This window comes from Thalassophryne amazonica, chromosome 16, assembly GCF_902500255.1.
Source record: "Thalassophryne amazonica chromosome 16, fThaAma1.1, whole genome shotgun sequence".
Taxonomy (NCBI): Eukaryota; Metazoa; Chordata; class Actinopteri; order Batrachoidiformes; family Batrachoididae; genus Thalassophryne; species Thalassophryne amazonica.
In genome coordinates this window covers 21,352,308-21,374,798 of record NC_047118.1, presented here as the reverse complement: position 1 = coordinate 21,374,798, position 22,491 = coordinate 21,352,308, and the positions used below count along the sequence as shown (strand labels likewise).

At 40.5% G+C, this 22,491-nt stretch overlaps 1 protein-coding gene across 6 annotated transcripts in view; it reads left to right on the top strand.

Annotated features, from left to right (window-relative positions):
- dnm2a (dynamin 2a) overlaps window positions 1–22,491 on the top strand; it is a 62,884-nt gene that overhangs the window by 8,318 nt on the left and 32,075 nt on the right. For all 6 annotated transcript variants that reach the window (XM_034190818.1, XM_034190817.1, XM_034190815.1 and 3 more), the window contains exons 2-7: window positions 13,015–13,088; window positions 13,306–13,455; window positions 16,063–16,266; window positions 16,715–16,813; window positions 16,895–17,055; window positions 17,140–17,282. In XM_034190818.1, the coding sequence (XP_034046709.1) occupies window positions 13,015–13,088; window positions 13,306–13,455; window positions 16,063–16,266; window positions 16,715–16,813; window positions 16,895–17,055; window positions 17,140–17,282 (831 nt within the window). The remainder of the gene's footprint in view (window positions 1–13,014; window positions 13,089–13,305; window positions 13,456–16,062; window positions 16,267–16,714; window positions 16,814–16,894; window positions 17,056–17,139; window positions 17,283–22,491) is intronic.

Here is a 22,491-nt window from a genome sequence, read left to right as displayed (position 1 = left end):
AAAAGTGGATTTTCCAAACTTCTTTTCGATTTTTCTTTATTTTTTGGGCAACGAAATACACTCAAATTATGCATACTATATATACATTAGTTACATTAGTGTTAACAATAACAAACATTTCTATTCAACAATCCATATTTAATAAACACATTCATGAAGTACCTCAGGTGTAATATAACGGTTTAGCATATTGTGAGCCTCATACAGATCACACTACCAGTGAGCTTACATTCATTTAGATGAGTGCTCTTTGTACCGGGTGTACTTCACACATTTGAGCTGTCATTTATGGCACACTTCACCGTGAACGTTGTGCCAGAAGGTTAAGCACGCACTTTGCAGGTAGACTATGATATGGTAATTTTTATTATGGATGAAGTATGCCAGTAGTGCATTTAACTGCTCTTCATCTTTTTAATCCAAAATAGTTTTGGAAGGCCTCTTGGTGACTGGCAGTGGCATGACAAGACAGTTGCTGTCAAATTTGCTGTACCAAACTTGAGTCAAACTTCAACCTGAGGCTTTTCAGTGTCTGCTTTACGTTTCCTGGCTGTAATGCAATCTGCAGTATTATCTCTGTGATACCATCTCTCAGGGGTTCAGATCCTGATTTTCAGCCCTGGCAGGTCAAATGGTTTGCTGTTCTGCATGACTCTATCTGTTTGACAATTTAAAACTCAAAATTGAATTTACCAACAATTCTACTGAAGAGATGTAATGAGGAGAAAAATGGCAATTTATAGCTTCTGTTGTAAAGCGCCTTGACATTGGCATGAATTTAATCCCTGCACTGGCACACAATCTGGCATGCCAATGAGTAAACCCATTGTAAATTGTACATGGCTGCGTGCCAGTGCGCAGAAAATTTTTTTTCAAATGTTCAAAATTTGTGGCACCCATTAATTTTGTGCCACTTGCCTGAACTAGTCATGAACATTGTGCAGCCTATTCGAAAACATGGTGTGTCACTGCGTGTTAATGTGTGTCATTGTGCGTAGGGCTTCTGAATGATTATGACAAGATGTTACATCTATAATAAACATAACTTTACATATATATTTTTTATTTTTAGTGCAGGGATCAAATTTGTGCAAGTGTCAAGGTGCCTTTAGATTTAAATTTTACAAGACCTTTTCAAAATGTATTTCATTTTCTGTAAAGCCTGGTATACACTGTGTGAGTTTAAGCTGTCACAGGTGAGGATTAGCATCGTGAAAGAAACACGGTCGTATCGTTTGTCATTGCATCGAAATGGTGGTCTCATGTCACACTGTGTGACCAAAGACAGGGAAAAATATCAGACAATGTTTGATATTCTACAACCTACATCTAAGAAATACAGCCGGAAATGAGATGTCCATAGTGATGTTTTGTTTTTCTTCCTTCCTTGCAGAAAAGCGCAGGCAAGGTGCTGAGCAGAAGGAAGGTTCATCCCAGCCTTTTCATTAAAATAAATAAATAAAAAATATTTACCCTCTCTCAAAAAAAATGGTCGACCATGTGGGGGCAGTCTAGATCCCTGTTTTATGTTTGCAAGGATAAAAAGTAAACAAAAATGATCAGCCTCTCTCTTTCTTTCTCCCAAAACACACTCCAAGCCAGAGACAGAGTCAAGGCACTCCACAAGTAGTTGCGCAAACACGGACAGACATGCACACACAAATACAAGCTAATGGTGAGACAGAGAGGCAAAATATGACATTTGATTAGAAAACCTGCCTTCAGCTGTACACGCAATGCTCCAAATGAGAGAGAGTTCTAAATGTATTTCCTTAATTTCGATTAAAGTAACTGGTGAGACCCAAACTCAACTATCTGTACTTCATACACAAGCAGTTAAAAGAAAAGTAAACCACATTATAGCAGATCACACCCATTTTCTTAGTGCGATAAGAATCTTCAATACACAGTTAGACTCCTTGAGCACTTATCATTTTAAGTACAAGACCAATTTGTACACATTAATATTTTGTGAGTCTATTATTGTATGTTATTTTCTAGGTTTTTCTTTGTATGTTTAGCCACACCAAAGATTATTTTCTTTTATGACCGACAGTAATGTTTGCTGATCCTGATTCTTGTAATGTGATACTAAGACATTAGTTTTAGCTTGTGGAGACCGTGTGCGTGTTGAATCTGCTGCTAAGATGCAAACGTCCTTGGGGAAAAATCAAGTATTAAGTCTTGTGCAGGAAAAACCTAAAACACCTGGTTTTATTTGTATACATCAAAAGTATATAATTTCAGTTACAAAACCCAAAAATAAGTATATACTGAAGGCAGTTTGTGCTTTAGTCTAAATTCATAATAATGCAGAATTATCTTAATTTTCTGCTCCATCTAGAGTTTAATACATTTTTAGACCCTTAGTAATGTTTGTTTAAAGCTGATCTTCAAGGCAGTTTTCCTATATTTATTTTTATTTATTTATTTTTGGGTTGTGTGACATTATTGCCCCTACAGCGGGGTTTACCCTACCATTATACAGGCCTCTTGGCATGTTAGACCAAAGCTGCAGGCTACTGTGACTGACGTTTTCAGGAAGTATACTTTTTTAAACTGGGCCTAACCACTAAAAACAATTGTAAACAACTCCTGTTTAGCGAGTAAAGATGATGTATCTAGTACTGCAAGCTGGTCTGGGTGGAGACTCTTATCTCTTAAACTGCCAGTAGAGGAGACTAACATAGGACAAGCAAAGCTAGGAGGGTGTGTGCGTGTCACAATAGTTGGTCTCTGTTCAGTGCAGTATAATACCAGATCGTATTTAAAAATTTTTATGTGCTTACCCCAATTAAGTAGATGTTTTTCATAGTGGGAAAAGTGTAGGTGTCAGTACGTCATGACACAGATCCAGTATGAATAATCACAGGACCCTAGGAACTAGGGCTGCAGCTATTGATTATTCGGACTATTCGGAACTATTCGGATTATTTGTAAAAAATCGATTCATGTCCGAATCGCAATTTTATTTATTACGATTCTGAATCGATCTATAGTCCAAGAATCGATTTTTAAAAAGCATTTTTTAAAACATTTTCTTGCTTACTCGCTGCGTGTGCTGTTTGTCAGGCAACGGCTTCTGTACTACAGCGTCTCCGTGAGGGGAGGGTTCGGCATAGAGTTCAGTGGTTGCAGCTTAGCATGGCGAACGGAGAGCTAATTCAGCCAGCACAATCTTTGCTGAAGGCAAATGTTTGAGCGCATTTTGGATTTTTATTATTTGCTGCGTAAGAAGGAGCTTGACATGACTTATTCAGTGTGCAAAATCTGCAAAATGAAAGTCAAGTACTTCGGAAACACTTCAAATCCACAAGCCCACATGCGATGCCATGACCCGGAGCTAAAAGGAGCGGAGCAGCGGTATCTGCCAACTACTGACCAGCGCTTCACTAAACTGCCAGCCAACTCTGAACAAGCAAAGCAGATAAGTAAATTTACATCTAGAATCTCTTTATTAACCTTGTAAAGCTGCATTTTCTTAATCATAAACATTTTTTAAGTAATATAACTATTTCTCAGAGCTCTTTGAATCAAAAATCAATTCTGAATTGAATCGTCACCCCAAGAATCGGAATCGAACTGAATCGTGAGTTGTTGTACGATTCACATCCCTACTATTTCAGATGATCAGCATGGACCATTTTTATCCTAAAAGGCTTTATTTCACTCTGTGTGTCACGTTGGAAAGCTGTAGCTATTGTGCTAATTTGATTAGCGCTTACACGGCTCATGCATGCTCTCGTCTTCTTCTGTTTGTTTTTCTGGGGATGTTACAATACCACACACAGGCCTGGCATATGTGTGACAACCTTAAAGCTTTGATGCACAGAATTTGCCTCAAACATTTTTTTGTAATTGAATTATTCGAGTTACTCGACTAATCGTTTCAGCCCTACTAGGAACAACTATTCATTTCTTTTACTTGATACTCATGCATATCTAGTACAAAACATGTCAAACTGTCTGCATGGAGAACCTGGTTTTTGAACAGAGTCGTCCATCTGGGTTTATGAGTTCAGTGAGTTGAGCAAAAGAGTGAGTGAATTTTCTGCAAAGTAGTTGCCTCTTGGTATTACTGGAAGATGCTTCAAGGTGCTTGTATGAACTTGTACTCTGACCCATACAGCAGTTTGGTCTTTGAAGGCAACCCATGTATGGGTTCTGTAGATGAAGAAAAGTAGGCTCAGCCTGTTTGGAAGAAGCGGAGGCAGTTCGGACAGCCAGGGGGAGGGGAGCTGGCTCTGTCATTCTCTCCGTGCCCTGCTCTCCCTTGCTTTCTCTTGATGTAGAGGGAGGCAGACTCAGAATGATGCTCTTTGCTTGTCCATCTATAATGCATGAATTGATACACAATCTGTTCAGCCTCGTCTATCATTTATAAAGCATCAATAATGGAATCCTGGCCTATTGCTTCTTTTCAGTATGCCACTACTGTTTTTTAGTGCTTTCAATGAAGAGTGACTGGTTCCCTTTCTGTTTATGGTGTGCCTTCTGAGACTATTTTAAACAGCAGTAGAATTCATTAGTACCTCTACCAAAGACCAGCTCTTCATCAAACCTGGATCTCTAGCTGCATTTCAGAGCTAAATGAGTTTCTGGGCAATCATTTGTGACCTCCACTTTCTTTTTCAATCAACACACTAACATTCATCAGTATTTGAGATGGTAAGAAAAATGAGCAAATCCTCAAGTTTAATAAAAAAAAAAATCCAGTAGGTGGGGGTGGGCAGTAGAAGCAATTGACAGTATATATTTGCCCAGCGGTACCGATTTTTGATCATACAGGCTAAGTTGAGGGGGAGAGATTATATCTCCACACTGGCCTGGGAACACATCGGTATCCTGCAGTCAAAGGTGGTTACTGTGGCCTGGGAAGGGGAAGTTTGGGGTCCTCTGCTGGAGCTGTTGCCCCCGTGACCCGGTCCTGGATAAGCAGTTGAAGGTGAATGAGTGACTGAGTGAGTCAGGCCAAGTTGATGACTTCATCAACTTGCAACAAAAGGGAGAACCACTGGGCTTTGCTTGCAAAATGGCTTGATCAGTACATTATTTTTGATTGATCAGCAGATGACTAGAGTCTCCCTCTGTTTGATAATGTGATAGGAGGTGGAGCTCACAGCTTACATGGTGAAAGTTTCATAAACGTCATGATCAAAATCTTCATATCCTTTCAAATTCACACCAACTCTTTCTGGTGATGGGTGCCTGTGGTATGATCTTTCTTCTGGCCCATAAGGTAGCGATTTCCACAACAACAACAACAAAAAAAGAGTGGGCTGAGCTCACAGCCCCTCCTCCTGCAGACAGAAAGCTGATAGAGACACAAGAAGCAGCATGACTCGCTGAATTGTACTGCAGGATTTAAAAGTTCAGAGCGCACGATTCATGTTCTCACACTGTACAGGCCGATGCTCTAATGCGATCTGACTACTCACATTGTACGTTCAAAAACCACACGTCGGACTGTTGTTTCCAGAAGTGAAACGTAACAGAAGCTTTTTTTCTTTTTTTAAAGAAAAAGATTTCATGCCCATCAGCGCGCACAGTGAGTGAAATCAGGTGGGGGGGAGACTGAACGCCTGTGTGCGCGCGCACACAGCAGACAGCAACATGATTCACAAGAGGACGGTAAAAAAAAGAAAACAAACATTCATAACAGGTGTTGCTACTTACACTGTTGTATAAATAAACTATATTTCATACGGAGTCATACAGCTGTGCTCATCTGACATAAATCCTGTTGTCTGCTGTGTGTGTGTGTGCGCGTGCACGTTCAGTCTCTCCCCACCTGATTCCACTCACTGTGCGCGCTGATAGGCATGAACTTTAATATGATATTAGGTTATTGCGAGGGAACGCAATAAAAAAATAAATAAAAAACAAGACTTTACATGAGATCACTGTTTGCTCTCAGGTGTTTGCTCATGGACAGTGCGCGAGGTAATCAGCGCGTAAACGCTTGTAGCGCTGCTTCAACACTGCGGAACCCTCACGAGCCACGACGGCCGACCAAAATATCAAACAGGTTTGATTTTCATCCAACCATACGATTCCCGATCGGGAGGTGGTCGTGAGATGTTAAACGCAGCGCGTTACTCCATGTAGACTGCACGATGCAGGACACACGATTAAGCTGAAACACGGCACGATCCAAAAAATTCTCGCACAAGTGGAAAAATCGGCTGAAAAGGGGCCAAAACTCGTACAATGTAAGCCCGCCTTTAGTTACGTATTTAAATATATTGTCTGTTGGCAGATACGTCAGTCTCCCGTGGAGTTGGGGCATTAATGGACAGATGATGTCTGTGATGTGCTGTATTTGAGCAGAGTTTGGCGCTCTGGAAGCATGCACTTATGTTTCCTCACTTGAACAGCTCCGCTGCCTCACCTCACTGAGAGAGAGTATGCGCTGTCTATTTCTTCCAGACACGGAGCTGCACTACTACCTCTGTCACTTTTTCTGCTTGCTGGACTTTTGACTAATCAGAACACCAGAATGAAGACAGAAAACAGTCGGACAACAGGAAAAATAAATGACATGCAGAGCACAAAACGGCATAAATAAATAAAATAAATGCGCAAGCAGCAGCAAAGTTCTCCGCCTGATATCCACTTAAAGTTTTGAACATGCCAAAACTTTCAGACATACTTGCCGAACATCAGCTGACAAGGTGCGCATTTTGTGGATGGGAAAATTACTTTTGTTAGATAAAAACAAACATGAATATATAGACTCAGTTCCTCATATGTTTCCTTACTGTGCTTCGGGCTTAAAGGGTGATATAGCCATGCCAGCAAAATGGATAAATTCATTTTATATGCCGTTTATTCTAATCAAGGGTCACTTGGGAGCTGGAGCCTATTTCAGCAGGCATAGGGTGTGAGGCGGGGTACACCCTGGACAGGACTTCAGTCTGTCGCGGGGCCACATATAGACAGACAAACACATGCACACCACGCGCAATACAGGGGTCAATACACCACTAGGGTCAATTTGAAAGTTACCTAACATGTAACAGTAACCTAACATGCATGTCTTTGGAAGTGGAAAGGAGCCAGACCATCCCGACGAAACCCACACGTATACGGGGAGAACATGCAAGAAGGTTATGGAAAGTTATCTTGAACCCAGCTATGTTTATGAAGTTATCAGATAAGCCATGTTTCATCACAAACAGAAATGTAAAATAGAAAGCCACAGTGCAATCACAAAATTGTATCAAACAACTAATATTTGTATTTTATGTCCAAATATTCATCATTCTCATTTGTCTGATGAGAAGTAAGATGTGCAAGTAAAATTAATGCATCCTCATGGTTCTTCTAAGCCTTTCAGTTAGCACAGGAGGGAGGATATATAAACTTACATCTGATGTTGAAAGTTAAATCAGCAATTGTTCAGACGCTTCAAGTAGACCGTATTTGTTTTTATTTTGTTTTTTTCTTCTACTGACACTATATTTTAGTCTTAATCGTTAACAGTCATTCATTCATTCATTCATCTTCTACCGCTTAGTCCAGTTAAGGGTCATGGGGGGCTGGAGCCTATAAAACTGTAAAAGTCTTTGATTCATTCAGTTTTTCATGCAGATTTTGACTTTGAAGAAGCAGATTTGAAAATAAAACAGTTCAAAGTGTTTGCAGTTTATTGCTGCAGCTCTGTGACCCATTGTTAAGGCCCCCTGGTACTTGCAGGACTTTGATCCGCGCACTTGCATGCTCTCTGCCGTGCATGAGAGTAAACTAATCTCAATCTTGTTGTAAACCGGTGTAAACTGTGTGCAGCTTTGTGCAAAGAATGTTTTGAAATGTTCAAAATCTCCATCACGCATTAATTATGTGAACTTCACATGAACATTATGCAGACAAGTCAAAAACACTTCGTGTGATTGCATCAGCGCACCGCATCACAGTGCAGCTTGTCTGAACGATAACGAAATATTAAATCGATCATAAACATGCATTTACAGCTGCACACGAGAGGGGATGAACATGCCACTGTTTTAGCAAGCCATTACAATATAAACATGATAAATAATTACCTTTTTAGACGGTTCCAAATACGTTCTCCACCTCTTTAAGTGCGTGCGTGGAGCGCTCCTCTGTGATTCCTGGAAGCGATTAGAGACATTTTCAACAGCCAATTCGCAGAGAAAATGATTAATCCGCTACAAAATAATTATTTTATTTAAGCAGCGTCCAGGGCACAATGCGTGGCATTCAGTGGAACAAAGCATGGCGTCCTGCTGGGAACACAGCAGGTGGGATCGTCATGACGATGTTCGTGTAAGTGTCCGGGCATCTTGTTCAGTCAGTGAGATGGCTGTTGACTGCTCCAAATCTATTGAAAGTATCTTGTTTTATAGAAATGTATTTTCTACAATAACACTTTCTTGACAGGGTTATCCTTCTCGTGACTTGTGTACGGTTTTCTCACCACTGTTATCTCCATCCCCTCCACACTGAATTACTTGCTTTTTCAAAGCCCTACTCTGCCATTCTCCCTTTTCACATCCAGGGGTTTCTATACTGTTTGCACTGGGAGAAAAAGTTCTGCACCCAATTCACATTGTATGTCTGTGACACAGCAGCACCAGTGAGTGGATTTGTGATGATCTCAGGAACACCCAGAATATTCTCCCACTGTTTCAGCATATATTACAAACAGGGAAAAGCCAGCTGGATGACAGATTTTCTGCATTCACTTTTCGTGTGGCTGACAGATTGCTTCAAGCATGAAATCAGCAGGCAGGATGAGTGCTACCAATCTCCCTTCAGGGTTGCTGTCCTGACAGTTTGGAGGAAAAGGAGAATGTAGGTTACTGACTGACTCGGCTCTGCTATGTCTGGTGATTACCTCCAGATGTAGTGTGTTTGTTGAACAGCTGAGGGACCTTGAAAAAGTGGAGAGGAGTGCAATGGACCGGGTGCAAGCCCTTAATCTGGTGGCTGATGATGCATCTATGGCAGTGCAGTTTAAAAATTCCTCATGTTCTCTCTGTCTATTGGAAATGAATGAGTCAAGTTTAAGAGAGGTGATCATTGCTTCCTATCAGCTCTCAGGTTGAGCCATATGGTGTTGCACCGTTGGCTTTGGCTAATGTTTGTTTACAATTATGCTTTATGCAGTACACTCAGTGGTGTAATGAACTTATATGATGCAACTTTGCAAGTGTGCACAAATCAGAAAAATGACCAGTCTCAGATAATGTTTTTTTTTTTGTTTGTTTTTTTTGGCCACCTCATTGTTTCTGATGCTTTAAGATCCAAAATTTTTAAAGTTCAGGCAGGTTTACATTAGGGTGTCATTCAAGCCGACTCGGATTTCAACGAAACTTGACTCAGAGATGGAACCTACCAAGAAACGGAGTTTCCATTTTTTTCATTGGTCAGACATTTGTCTCTCGATCTGCATCATCTGCAGTACAAGAGTTCATGGATGACTTACTAGGATATGCCTCAAATTGCCTTTTCCCTTGGCAGACTTGAGAATTTAGGTATGGGAAAAATAACTTCAGGAAAATTCTTATGTTCTATTGAACAAGACATGTTCACAAGCTTGTTGCCATAGCAACTGATACCAGTACCCATCTATTGGATTGACTGTACATAAGGGAAGGAGAATCAAAACAAAATATCATCAGATCATATATGCCAGGGGTGGCCAAGTTCGGTCCTCGGGAGCCACATTCCTGACACTCTTAGTTGTCTCCCTGCTCCAATACACCTGAAAGGCTCATTAAAAGTATGCTAACGAGTCTTTCATTGGATTCAGGTGTGTTGGAGCAGGGAGACAACTAAGAGTGTCAGGAATGTGGCTCTCGAGGACCGAACTTGGCCACCCCTGATATATGCATTCATGTAGTAATTCATGCAATTGGGTTAACGAGCATGTGTTCAATGACCTAATTAAGAATGGGTATAAGAGGAAATCCCAAAATTCTGCAAACTGTTTTATAGAGATGTTTATCCACTCCTGCAAATTTCGTTAAAAAAGGCTGGTGGTGCGGGCCACCAGGTGGCACTAAACCTCCTCAAAATTGGGGAAGTTGAGTACTTTGGTGCCCCCCGGTGGCCAGCACCATCAAGACCCCAATGTTTTTTCAGTTGCATTTGATAGAGTAGGGCCTATATTTGTTGATAACATTGAAATGTGGTTGGGGTTTTGATGGCGCAGAGGGTTATGGGCCTTTAAATACAGGCAATTTTGCAAAATGAACACCCCCTATATTCAGTGCCATCGATCCCCCAACCTAATATATATATATATATATATATATATATATATATATATATATATATATATATATATATATATATATATATATATATATATATATATATATATATATATATATATATATATATATATATATATATATATATATATATATATATATATATATATATATATATATGAGGTCTATTAGAAAAGTATCCGACCTTATTATTTTTTTCAAAAACCATATGGATTTGAATCACATGTGATTACATCAGACATGCTTGAACCCTCGTGGGCATGCAAGAGTTTTTTCACGCCTGTCGGTTACGTCATTCGCCTGTGGGCAGTCTTTGAGTGAGGAGTGGCCCACCCTCTCGTCGATTTTTTTTTTTTTTTTTTTTTTTTTTTTTTTTTTTTTTCTTCCCCCATTGTTTAGGAATGGCTCAGAGACTGCTGCTTTGTTTGATCAAAATTTTTTCAAAACTAAGGCACAACTGAGTGGACACCATTCAATAAATTCAGCTGGTTTTCGGTAAAAATTTTAATGGCTGATGAGAGATTTTGGTCTGTAAGTGTCGCTTTAAGGACGGCCCACGGCGAGTGACGGCGATCTGCGCTTCGAGGCGGCAGCGTCTCGTCGTTTCAAGTTGAAAACTTCCACATTTCAGGCTCTGTTGACCCAGTAAGTCGTCAGAGAACAGAGAACTTTCAGAAGAAGTCGGCATGAGGAGTTTATTCGGACATTCCATTGTTAACGGACATTTTGTAATGAAAGAATGTGCGGGCAGAGTTGCATGTTGGGCCGGACCCGACCGCGGGGGGTCGCGACAGGAAAAACACCTCCGTTGGAAACCTTAAGGGGCAAGTTGGAACATGCCCAAGCTGTTAAACAATTTCTCAGTTACTCACTTGTTGAAAGCCATCAAAAGCCGCCTGAATTTTACAAATGGTTTTCAACACGGAGGTGTTTTTCCTGTCGCGGCGCACACAGACTCTGAATTTGCGCGCACGTCTTTCATTAAAAAATGTCCTTAAACAGTGGAATGTCCGCATAAAGTCCTCATGCTGGCCTCTTCTGAATCTTCTCTCTCTCACGACGTTCTGGGTGAATTAAGCCTTAAATTAGGATGTTTTCAGGTCGAAACAGGCCGACGACGGCACCTGGAAGCGCTGCGCGACGTCCCGCTCCATGGGAAGTCCTTACAGCGACAAAAACACCCCATAATCTCTCATCAGTCGTTAAACTTTTCACCGAAAACCAGCTTAATTTCTCGAATAGTATCCACTCGAATATCCCTCACAGGTCCAGAAAAAATTTTGATTAAAAAAAAAAAGCGCACTGTCTCGAGCAGCGTGTGAAACAAAGGAATTCAGCCAAGAGAGCTGGACCACATCTCACTCAAGGCCTGCCCACAGGGAAATGACGTCACCGACACGCGTGAAAAAACTCACGCAAGCGCACGAGGGTTCAAGCATGATTGGTGTAATCGCACGTCAAAAATAAATAATAAATAAGTGTCGGTTTCTTATCTAATAGACCTCGTGTGTGTGTGTGTATATATATATATATATATATATATATATATATATATATATATATATATATATATATATATATATATATATATATATATATATATATATATATATATATATATATAAAAAAGATGAAAAGTTTGCCTCCATAAGTCATTTGATAGTTAAACTGGCTTGGGGACTTGGTGGCACTGAATGTTACACCACTTGAAAGATGGGAATTTATTGAAATATCAGTTTTTGCGTATTTTTGCCTTGAAATTTGATGACCCCTGCCAAGGTCACTGTTTGGCTTTCTGTCAAAATTTTTTTGGGAAAGTTCGTTTCTTGGTAGGTTCTATCTCTAAGCCATGTTTTGTTGAAATCCGAGTCAGCTTGAATCACAGCTCACCTGATCCTTAAAAAAAAAATTGGCTCTTAAAACATCCGACAACATATACTTTACCTGTCTTTATGTAAACTCACTGAGCAGTTTGATTATGCACTATACATGAATTATATATTGGTTATTCATCTATCAAAGCTGCCTCTTTAGGAAAAAAAGAAAAATCCACCCAAAATTCTTAGTGTGCTGGAGGAAATCAGTACAGATTCACGTAAGTAGATCGATAGTGGTGTCACACAAAAATGGTAAAGAAACATGGTGTGATTTGACTGTGTAAATGACCCATATGTGTCATGCAAAATCACCATGTGTGCCTTCACATCCTTTGAGCAGTTGATGAATTATTCACTTACTGAGGAACAGCCCTGGGAATTGTTTTTAAAAAGGCATCATCACCACACTGTCTTTCTGCATTTAACATTGGGAGAGACTTTGTGAAATTCATGAATTAAAATAGAGTTAAGTCTGACAGTAATATTGTACCTTAAACATTATTAATTGTATTTCAAGGTGGCTTTTCACCATACCACCTGTGTTGGGCGTGCATGAATTGATTGTATAACGCTACAATAATGAGGGGAAATTACTTTGTCACATTTGATTTGTTGTGAGATAAGCTGGTGGTGTGAAATTCCTCTGTGCCCATTAGTTTACAGAGGCTGTGCCATGAGAAAAAGGACACTGAGTCTAATGAATAATTGAACGTGTTCCTTTTCCTTTGTTTTCCCTTCTTCCTCCTGTAGGTTTGTCTGATTCGGATAAAATCCTGTTCCATTTAACGTTTCCCTAATGTTTTCAATATTGCTTTTATTCATTTGACTTGCTGTTTACGTTTCTTCCTCTGCTTATCTCTGTTTCTCTTATGTAGGGATTTTCTTCCACGTGGATCAGGCATTGTTACCCGTAGACCTCTCATTTTGCAGCTCATCACCAATAAAGCAGGTGAGTGTAAAACAGTCGTGTACAGCACCAGCCTGCCTCCTTTTATTGTTTCCCTGCCTACGGCCTCTTTGTCACTGTGCCTGAAGCCAGGCACACTATCTGCTGCCTTCATCTCTTTAATAAATTATTTTCTGTCTTCTTTTTTGCTCAATTTTCCACCATCATTTTCATTATTTTTATCGTCTGGTTCACACTATTATTATTCCCGTTTGTGCAGAATATGCTGAATTTCTGCACTGCAAAGGGAAGAAGTTTGTGGATTTTGATGAAGTGCGAGCAGAAATTGAGGCAGAAACCGACAGGATAACAGGTTCAAACAAAGGCATCTCTCCCATCCCAATTAACCTGAGGGTGTACTCCCCACACGGTAACAAACCAAAATACAATAAACTGCTCTTTGGTTAAATACAGTCACAGATTGTACATTAACTTGAGAGTGCAGATGTTTTGTTTATTTTCACCAGTGCTGCAGTCAGTCACCCCTTTCTTTTATTTTTCTTTTTGAGCAAAATAAGTTTTGTAAAGCATAATGTGTGTATCAGGGCTGTTGTGGTGTTTAGTAACCATTAAATGTCACTATTTTATATTTGGATGTGGGTTTTTTGTTTTTATTTATTTATTTTTTAGTTCCCTAGGAGTAGCTGTCACAAACATCAATTTCTCTCCTTGTCTGAAACATCCTGGGGAATTTGCAGTCAAGTATGGCATTTTCTTGTTTAGTTTTCTAAATAAATTTCACAGTTTTTCTTCAGGAGACATCAGTCTTGGTTCTGTATTAGTAAAAGTGTTCATATTTTTGTGTATCTTTTCGACAAGACAAAAGCATTTATTTTGCGACACATAGAAACTTAACCACAGACTCATTGTCATACTGAAGCTTATTGTATTGGTGCCTGTTTATGTTCTTATGAAAACAGGCTCACATGCATAATCACAAAGTTATTACATGCATTATCCATACATATCTTTATGAGCTCTCTTTTTTTTACATTCAGGTGAAAGAAATAAAAAAGAAATCACAGATCAAGCATACTAATATTTAATTACATGTAATGTTTGTAAATTTATTAAAGCACTTAACTCCATGAACTTAGAGTTGGATACAAAAGCATTTGGAATGTAGCATTAAAGAACAGGAAGGCCAAATTCAGCATTGCTGGGAAACCTCTAAAAACAAAAAGCGTCCCACATTCAGGAGCATATCTTGTACTCCAATGATGGGAAGATACAAGTTTGGAAAGGAAAGAAATTGCCCATGATCCAAAGTATACCACATCATCTGTCAAACATGGTGCAGGCAATGTTACGGCATAGGCATTTGTGGCTGCCAGTGGAACTGGGTCCATCTGTCCATCGATTTTCTATACTTGCTTACTCCAATTAAGGGTCACGTTAGAACTGGAGCCTATCCCAGCAGTTGCCGGGTACACCCTAGACAGGATGCCAGTCTATCACAGGGCCGCATATAGACAGACAAACACATTCACGTTCACACTCAAACGCACACCTATTTGTGCTGCAGCAAACCCTTAGAAAGAGGTCTGTACATTTGAGTAACCCCTCCCCTGTCCAACAAGTCACAACCATATTTTTCTTAACCCTTTGGCTGTATGGATCATGAAATGGATGGTTGTGAAAATATTTGAAAAATGATGTTGGTGGATCGAATAATTTCTTATGGATTCTTAACAGGAACCGGCTTTCGATACCTGTTTCTACCAGGATGGAACCCACGCAAGCACAGGGAGAACATACAAAGTCCACACTGAAAGGCCCCAGGTGGCAATCGATCCCACAGCCTTCTTGTTGTGAGGCAACAGTGCTAACCACTAAGCCACCATGCTGCCCTGGAACTGGGTCACTGGTCTTTATGGATGATGTGACTGTTAATGGAAGTAACATAATGTATTCTGAAGAGTATAGGTTTATATTATCTGCCTAGATTCAACCAAAAGCTGCCAAACTGATACAATACAGATGGCTAATGGTGCAAAAGCACATTGCCAAAGCAGCCCAAGAGCCTCTCAAGACATGGAAACAGAATATTTTTCAGTGACCAAGTTAATCCCTTGTCCCTCCATCTAATACTTTTTAGTGACTGAAGTCAAAACCAGAGACAGAAAAACACAAACACGCAGTAACTGAAGAAGGCTCCTGTAAAGATTTGGCAAAACAGTTGTTGACTTAATAATAATAATAATAATAATAATAATAATTTTATATATATATATATATATATATATATATTTAGAATTGTTCGTTTATTTAGTTAATTTTAGCCTGACAAATCATAGTCACTGTGATTAAAAGTGGCTGTAATTCTTTAAAAGTTAACATGCTGTTGTTAAACTCCTTAAATTAAAGTTGAATGTCTGCACTTAAACATATTATCATTAGGTCTTTTCAACTCTACCCAACTGTACCATGTAAAAGAAAACACAGCCACCACTGGGTATTGTGTGTATGTTATTAAATGATTGGTCTTTTCCTGAGGCATTAATTCAGTAGCTTTTTGCCTGAATTTTTTTTTAATTGAGGTTCTGACTAGTTTTATATCCAGATAATTTGTTAAATAAGATGTGCCAAATAAAAATTACAATGCTTTGTTGAAGTGTATTGTAGAGGCCTTAAGATGCTCAGCCAACCATTTGCCCTAAGGTCTGGAACTTTCACAGCTTAAAGTCCTGGTCTGGGTGGTTTTTGTTGCATAATCTGTCTTCTTTTTTCCGTTTCCTATCTACACTATAGTATCTTGTCAAATAAGGCTGAAACACTAATTTGCCCAGAAAAAAGCAAAATATATTTTACTTCCATTGATGACATAGCCTTGAGACATGACATGCTTTTTAAAATTGCAGCTAGAATCTTATTAAAGGAAACCTCATTGTAATTCTCATTTACCAGTGACACCTCAGCACATTGAAAAATGTTATTTGAGTATTTGATTTTGATCATCTCTGTCCATATCACTCAGTGCTGAACCTGACCTTGATTGACCTTCCGGGAATGACAAAGGTTGCTGTTGGAGATCAGCCTCCAGACATCGAGCACCAGATCAGGGACATGCTGTTGCAGTTCATCACCAAAGAGAGTTGTCTTATCTTGGCCGTCACCCCTGCCAACACTGACCTGGCAAACTCTGATGCCCTAAAGATCGCCAAGGAGGTGGACCCACAGGGTAAACATTCAGCTTTGAAGTTGGAACCCATAAGCGACACACATAATAACCATTTGAATTCTCTAGGGGTGCTACCAATAGATTACTATGGTTTAGGCAGTTATTAGACTTGATCTGTGGTTCAACCATATACCAGGGTGTCAGCAACCTTTCCTTCTGAGAAAATATGTAATTTTGAAAGAACATTTGCTCATGTCTCGCCCTCTCACACAGACTCCACATGGAGGTTTTCCTATTGTGTGCACATTGAATATTTTCTGAAGATGCTGAGTTTCCTGTGTCTTTTAAACTGACCTCTGCTACAAAAATGCTCAGATCCTTGCGCTTTTTTTTCAGTGCTTGTGAAAGGACTGAGTAAAAGTGAGAAGTACTGGGGAAAGACACTGCTGGGAACTATTACAAAGAATCTGTGTGAACTGATGTAGTTATACTTTGTAATTGCCACCAGGTCTGCGTACCATTGGTGTTATAACAAAATTGGACTTGATGGACGAAGGGACGGACGCAAAGGATATCCTAGAAAATAAGCTTCTGCCTTTACGTAGAGGTGAGGACAAATATAATCACACAAAATACAGGCTGTCATGTTTGTTTGTATTGAGTGATTGACTTTTTTTTTTTTTTGCAGGATACATTGGTGTGGTGAATCGTAGTCAGAAAGACATTGATGGGAAAAAGGACATTCGTGCTGCTCTGGCAGCAGAGAGGAAATTTTTCCTGTCCCATCCAGCCTACAGACATATGGCAGAGCGTATGGGCACACCACACCTCCAAAAGACACTCAACCAGGTCCTTTATAACTTGTCCTTTTTATGTTCTTTAAAATGCAATTTACTCTGGTTATTTTAAATAACAGTAACTTTTGTTACCCAGCAATTGACCAATCACATCAGAGACACCCTACCTGGACTACGCAATAAGCTGCAGAGTCAACTCCTCTCTCTGGAGAAGGAGGTGGAGGAGTATAAGAACTTTCGCCCAGATGACCCAACACGCAAGACCAAGGCTTTATTACAGTGAGTAGAAGAAAATGTACTGCTGGTCAGAAAATGCAGCTTCACTGTAGAGAGCTTTGAGATGATGTATGTTATTATGTGGTCTTGTGATGATGTGCTGTTGGTGCCACACATCACCATATCCACACACTACCGAACTGCCTTTGTTCTTGAGAGGCAACCACCCAGGAAGACAACAGGTCCATCCCCACCTCTGGAAAGTTCCCTTCCAGCTTCCACAACTATGTAAAAAGTGGGTGTGCCCTTGGGTTTTTCCAGTTGTTGGAGTCCTCAATACTAATAAGGCACCTGCAGGCTGGATCATGAACAGAGAAATACACAACCAAAATGTCATAGCTGACAAGCAGGACAATTAATCTAAGTCTTCTTGAGCAGCGTTGCCACAGTTGCTTTGAAAAGTTACTTTATACAGTTACTTTATTTGTAACTAATAAGGTAACTAGTAATCTAGATTGGTTAGTCTTAAAATTGAGTAATCAGCAAAGTAACTCAATCTTAAAAATGATGTTTGATTACTAGTTACTTGATTGTTTACATTCAGCAGCTGCTGACAAGTTGTCCGCAGCTGCTAATGAAGTAACTGTATAATATAACTGAATAAAGTAACTAATGAAATAACTTTTCTCAGTTACTGTGGCAACACTGTTCTCGAGTAACAGTTTGACACAAACACAACATAAAAATATCAACCAATAGTCAACCAGACAATCGTCATCCACATCCTAACTGTGAGTACTCATTGTGCACAAGTGTGACGTAGGCTGTCAGGAGTCGCTGTGCAATATTACTCAGTAAACATCACTGCCAAACAGTTAAATGGATTCTCTGGCCAGAAGGCCAGAGCCCCGGGTTTTAGCCTTTTGGTTAGAGAGTCCGCCTCCCGTGCTGAAGATTGAGAGATTGCAACGCATCCCAAAGGGAGTGAGTGGGAGGAGTCAAAATCACAAACACAACGCAGATTAAAGCTGCTACACAATAGCAATACTGCATTTGTCATACTGTGCATCCGGAAAGTATTCACAGCACTTCACTTTTTCCTTATTCCAAAATGGATAAAAAACATTTTTTTGTCAAAATTCTACCCACAGACACCATAATGACATGAAAAAAGTTTGTTTGTTTCATTATAAAACAAAAAAATAGGAAAACACACATACATACTAAGTACTCACACCCTTTTTCTTGAACCTCAAAATTGAGCTCAGGCGCATCCTGTTTCCACTGATCATCCTTGAGATGTTTCTTCAGCTTAATCGGAGTCCATCTGGGGTAAATTCAGTTGTTATTTTGGAAAGAAAACCTGTTGACATATAAGGTCCCACAGTTGACAGTGCATGTAAGAGCACAAACCAAGCATGTAGTTAAAGGAATTGTCTGTAGACCTCTGAGACAGGATTGTCTCGAGGCACAAACCAAGCATGTAGTTAAAGGAATTGTCTGTAGACCTCTGAGACAGGATTGTCTCGAGGCACAAATCTGGGCAAGGGTACAGAAATATTTCTGCTGTTTTGATGGTCCCAATGAGCACAGTGCCCTCCATCATCCATAAATGGAAGAAGTTTGTATCCACCAGGACTCTTCTAGAGCTGGTCCTCCATCTAAGCTGAGGGATTGGGGAGAAGGGCCTTACTTAGGGAAATGACCAAAAACCGATGGTCACTCTGTCAGATCTCCAGCATTCCTCTGTGGAGAGAGGAGAATCTTGCAGAAGGACAACCATCCTGTATGGTAGAGTGCCCAGATGGAAGCCACTCCTTAGTAAAAGGCACATGGCAGCCCACCTGGAGTTTGCCAAAAGGTACCTGAAAGACTCTCAGACCATGAGAAACAAAATTCTCTGGTCTGATGAGAGAAAGATTGAACTCTTTGGCGTGAATGCCAGGTGACATGTTTGGAGGAAACCAGGCATCATCCCTACAGTGAAGCATGGTGGTGGCAGCATCATGCTGTGGGGATGTTTTTCAGCAGCAGGAACTGGGAGACTAGTCAGGATTGAAGGAAAGATAAATGCAGCAATATACAGAGACATCCTGGATGAAAACCTGCTCCACAGTGCTCTTTATCTCAGACTAGGGCAGTGGTTCATCTTTCAACAAGACAATGACCCTAAGCACACAGCCAAGATTTCAAAGCATTGGCTTCAGGACAACTCTGTGAATGTCCTTGAGTGGCCCAGCCAGAGCCCAGACCTGAATCCGACTGAACATCTCTGGAGAGATCTGAAAATGGCTGTGCACTGACGCTCCCAATCCAACCCGATGAAGCTTGAGAGGTGCTGCAAAGAGTAATGTGTAAAACTGCCCAAAGATAGGTGCACCAAGCTTGTGGCATCATATTCAAGAAAACTTGAGGCTGTAATTGCTGCCAAAGGTGCATCAACAAAGTATTGAGCAAAGTGTGTGAATACTTATGTATACCGTATTTTCCGGACTATAAGTCGCACTTTTTTACATGTTTTGGCCGGGGGTGCGACCTATACTCCGGTGCGACTTATAAATGAAAAATATACCGGTAGGATCTCAATTAATTTACTGTAACAAAACAATTTTACGTGACAGAGTCGATCTATGTTTTAAAATGGCCACCGGAAAAGGAAATGCAATGCATCATGGGCACTGTAGTATGACGGCCATCCTATAGTTCACGCTGGTCGCGATAACCAATCAGAGAACAGAACTTTGGATGCGTATTCCTCACCTCACCCACAGCGTGTGAAGCTGACGAACACGGTGCTTGCTGTTATTCCGGCATGGCGAACAGAACAGCTTCAACCCTTGGATATCAATGTGAGCAGAGTGTTTAAGTTGACGCTGAGAGCTGCGTGGGAGCATTGGGTGAGCGACGGCGGAGGATTAGCGTGTGCACTTGGAAGGAGCTGGCGTCGATGATTGTGAAAAGCGTTTGAAGCAGACGAACATGGTGTTTATTCCGGGACGGCTAACAAGACAGCTTCAACCCTTGGATATCAGTGTGAGCAGAGTTGACGCTGAGAGCTGCATGGGAGCACTGAGCGACGGCGGAGGATTAGCGTCTGCACTTGGAAGGAGCTGGATCGACACCGCTGGGAGGTTATGAGCTGCGCAGGTAGGTGCTGCACGGTTCGGCTCGCAATGTGGTCCGCAAAATACAAACATATCCGTAGGTAAAATGCAGCTCACGAGAGGGCACTCAAGGCTTGTGTGACTGTTCCTGCGACTTCTGACTACCATAGAAAAATAAAAATTTTAACGTTACTGATAACATAACAAGACAACGGAGAAGGCCCGAAAAAATGCCACCAAAAAGAAAATCATACTCTGCAGATTGTAAGTTACGACTGGTGAAATATGCATCCGAAAACGGTAGCCGTCACAATATTATCATCTGAACTTTTCATGTTAACATACCTGTATGTCCATGGGACTTATAGTCCAGGGGACCTTATTTATGGTTTATTTTTCTTTATAATGGATAAAGTGGCTGGTGCGACTTATACTCCGGTGCGACTTATTTATGGTTTATTTTTCTTTATAATGGATAAAGTGGCTGGTGCGACTTATACTCCGGTGCGACTTATAGTCCGGAAAATACGGTATGTGGTTTCTTAATTTTTTATTTTTAATATATTTGCAAAAAAAAAAAAAAAAAATCCATGTTGTCATTATTGGGTGTTGTGTGTAGAATTTTGACAGAAAAAAGAATTTTCTCCATTTTGGAATAAGGCTATAACACAGTAAAATGTGGGAAAAGTGAAGCCCCGTGAATTCTTTCCAGATGCATTGTATGTTTGATTTGGTTTTATAGGCTGCTCACTAGGACATCCTGAAATTTTACAGGATCCCCAACAACTTGTTGAACATCATTATCGGCCTATGCACAGGTACGTTGAATGCTGTGCAGAGCAGAGAATGTTGTTTTGACTTCTTCCCAGTGAATTCTTGCATTCATTAGGGACATGTTCTGGTTCACACTGTTCAGTGCTTGCATGAACTGTGTGTGTGGAGTAGAGTTGAGGAGACCAGTGGCTTTGCTGGCAGTATTGACAAGGAATGGTCTACTGACCTTGGCTTCCTGGAGCTGGTATGATCTTTGCAGGATCACTGGATGCCCACATTACAGCACTTGAGTAGCTGAGAGAGAAGTCTTAAGTGTCTGGGTTTGAAATTGTCCTGCATCAGTCCTAAGATCTATGCTTTTGATGACTCTGCAGTGACATTTATGTTGGTGAGTCCTAGGCCTTTGCGATTGAGAGATGCATCAAATCATGAGGTTCATGTCTTCAGGGTTCTGGTGCTTCCGGTTTTGCTGTATGGTTGTGAAGCTTTGATGCTAACCATTGTCTTGAGGTGAAGACTGTATGTCTTTGGTATTAGCTCTCTTTTGAAGACCTTTAGGTACTGCTGCAAATATGGCTGTGATGATGAAGCATAATTGTAGAATTTGTCATATATTTGACCACAGCACTTTGAGCAATAGCTAACAGATATTGTGACTGACATGGGCCGATAACTGGTTTCACGGTATATCGCGGTATGAAAAGTCCACAGTATCAAAACCACTAAAATTTTCCCTTATACCATCCCTACGGTATGAGCGGGTTATTAGAATTCATGACAGGCAGAGCGGAGGCGGCTGCTGCCGCCCTTCCCCCTGGTGCGCAACTCTTGTCTCTGTTTACAAACAGGCAGCTAACATTAGCCAGCTCTGCATCATGGCTGAAGGAGGTGAAGCCTGCACTGAAATTTTCCCTCCGTGTAAAAGGACCAAGTCGGCTTTTTCGTTTTATTTTCTGCGGAATAGCCCATCAAACCAAAAACGGTGGCAACAAAGCACCGTAGCTTTGGCCTCTGTCGGACTAGGAGCGATTCTAGATACCCGCAAAGGATTACATGGAAGGAGTAAACTTCATCCCGTCTTTGAAACCACTGAGAAGTACAAGCGGTGGACTCGAGTCGTGCTTGTGGTCAACCAAATTTCTCCCACAAACATGTCAAGAAGGACAAATACATCTATTCAAAGGACTTTGTTGGTGAAGCTGGGCCAAGTATTGAGCATCCGGAGTTCCGGACCTTATTCCAGACACGTTTCTCCCTAAGCAAGTAAGTCATGTTTCCCACGGGGCAGATGCTACAAGTCTAAAAAAGAGATGATCATTTTGGTATTTTCTCTAAATTTATCAGTGGTATAGTGCTTAAAGTGGTAGACATTGCATCAATTAATGCGCCTAAAT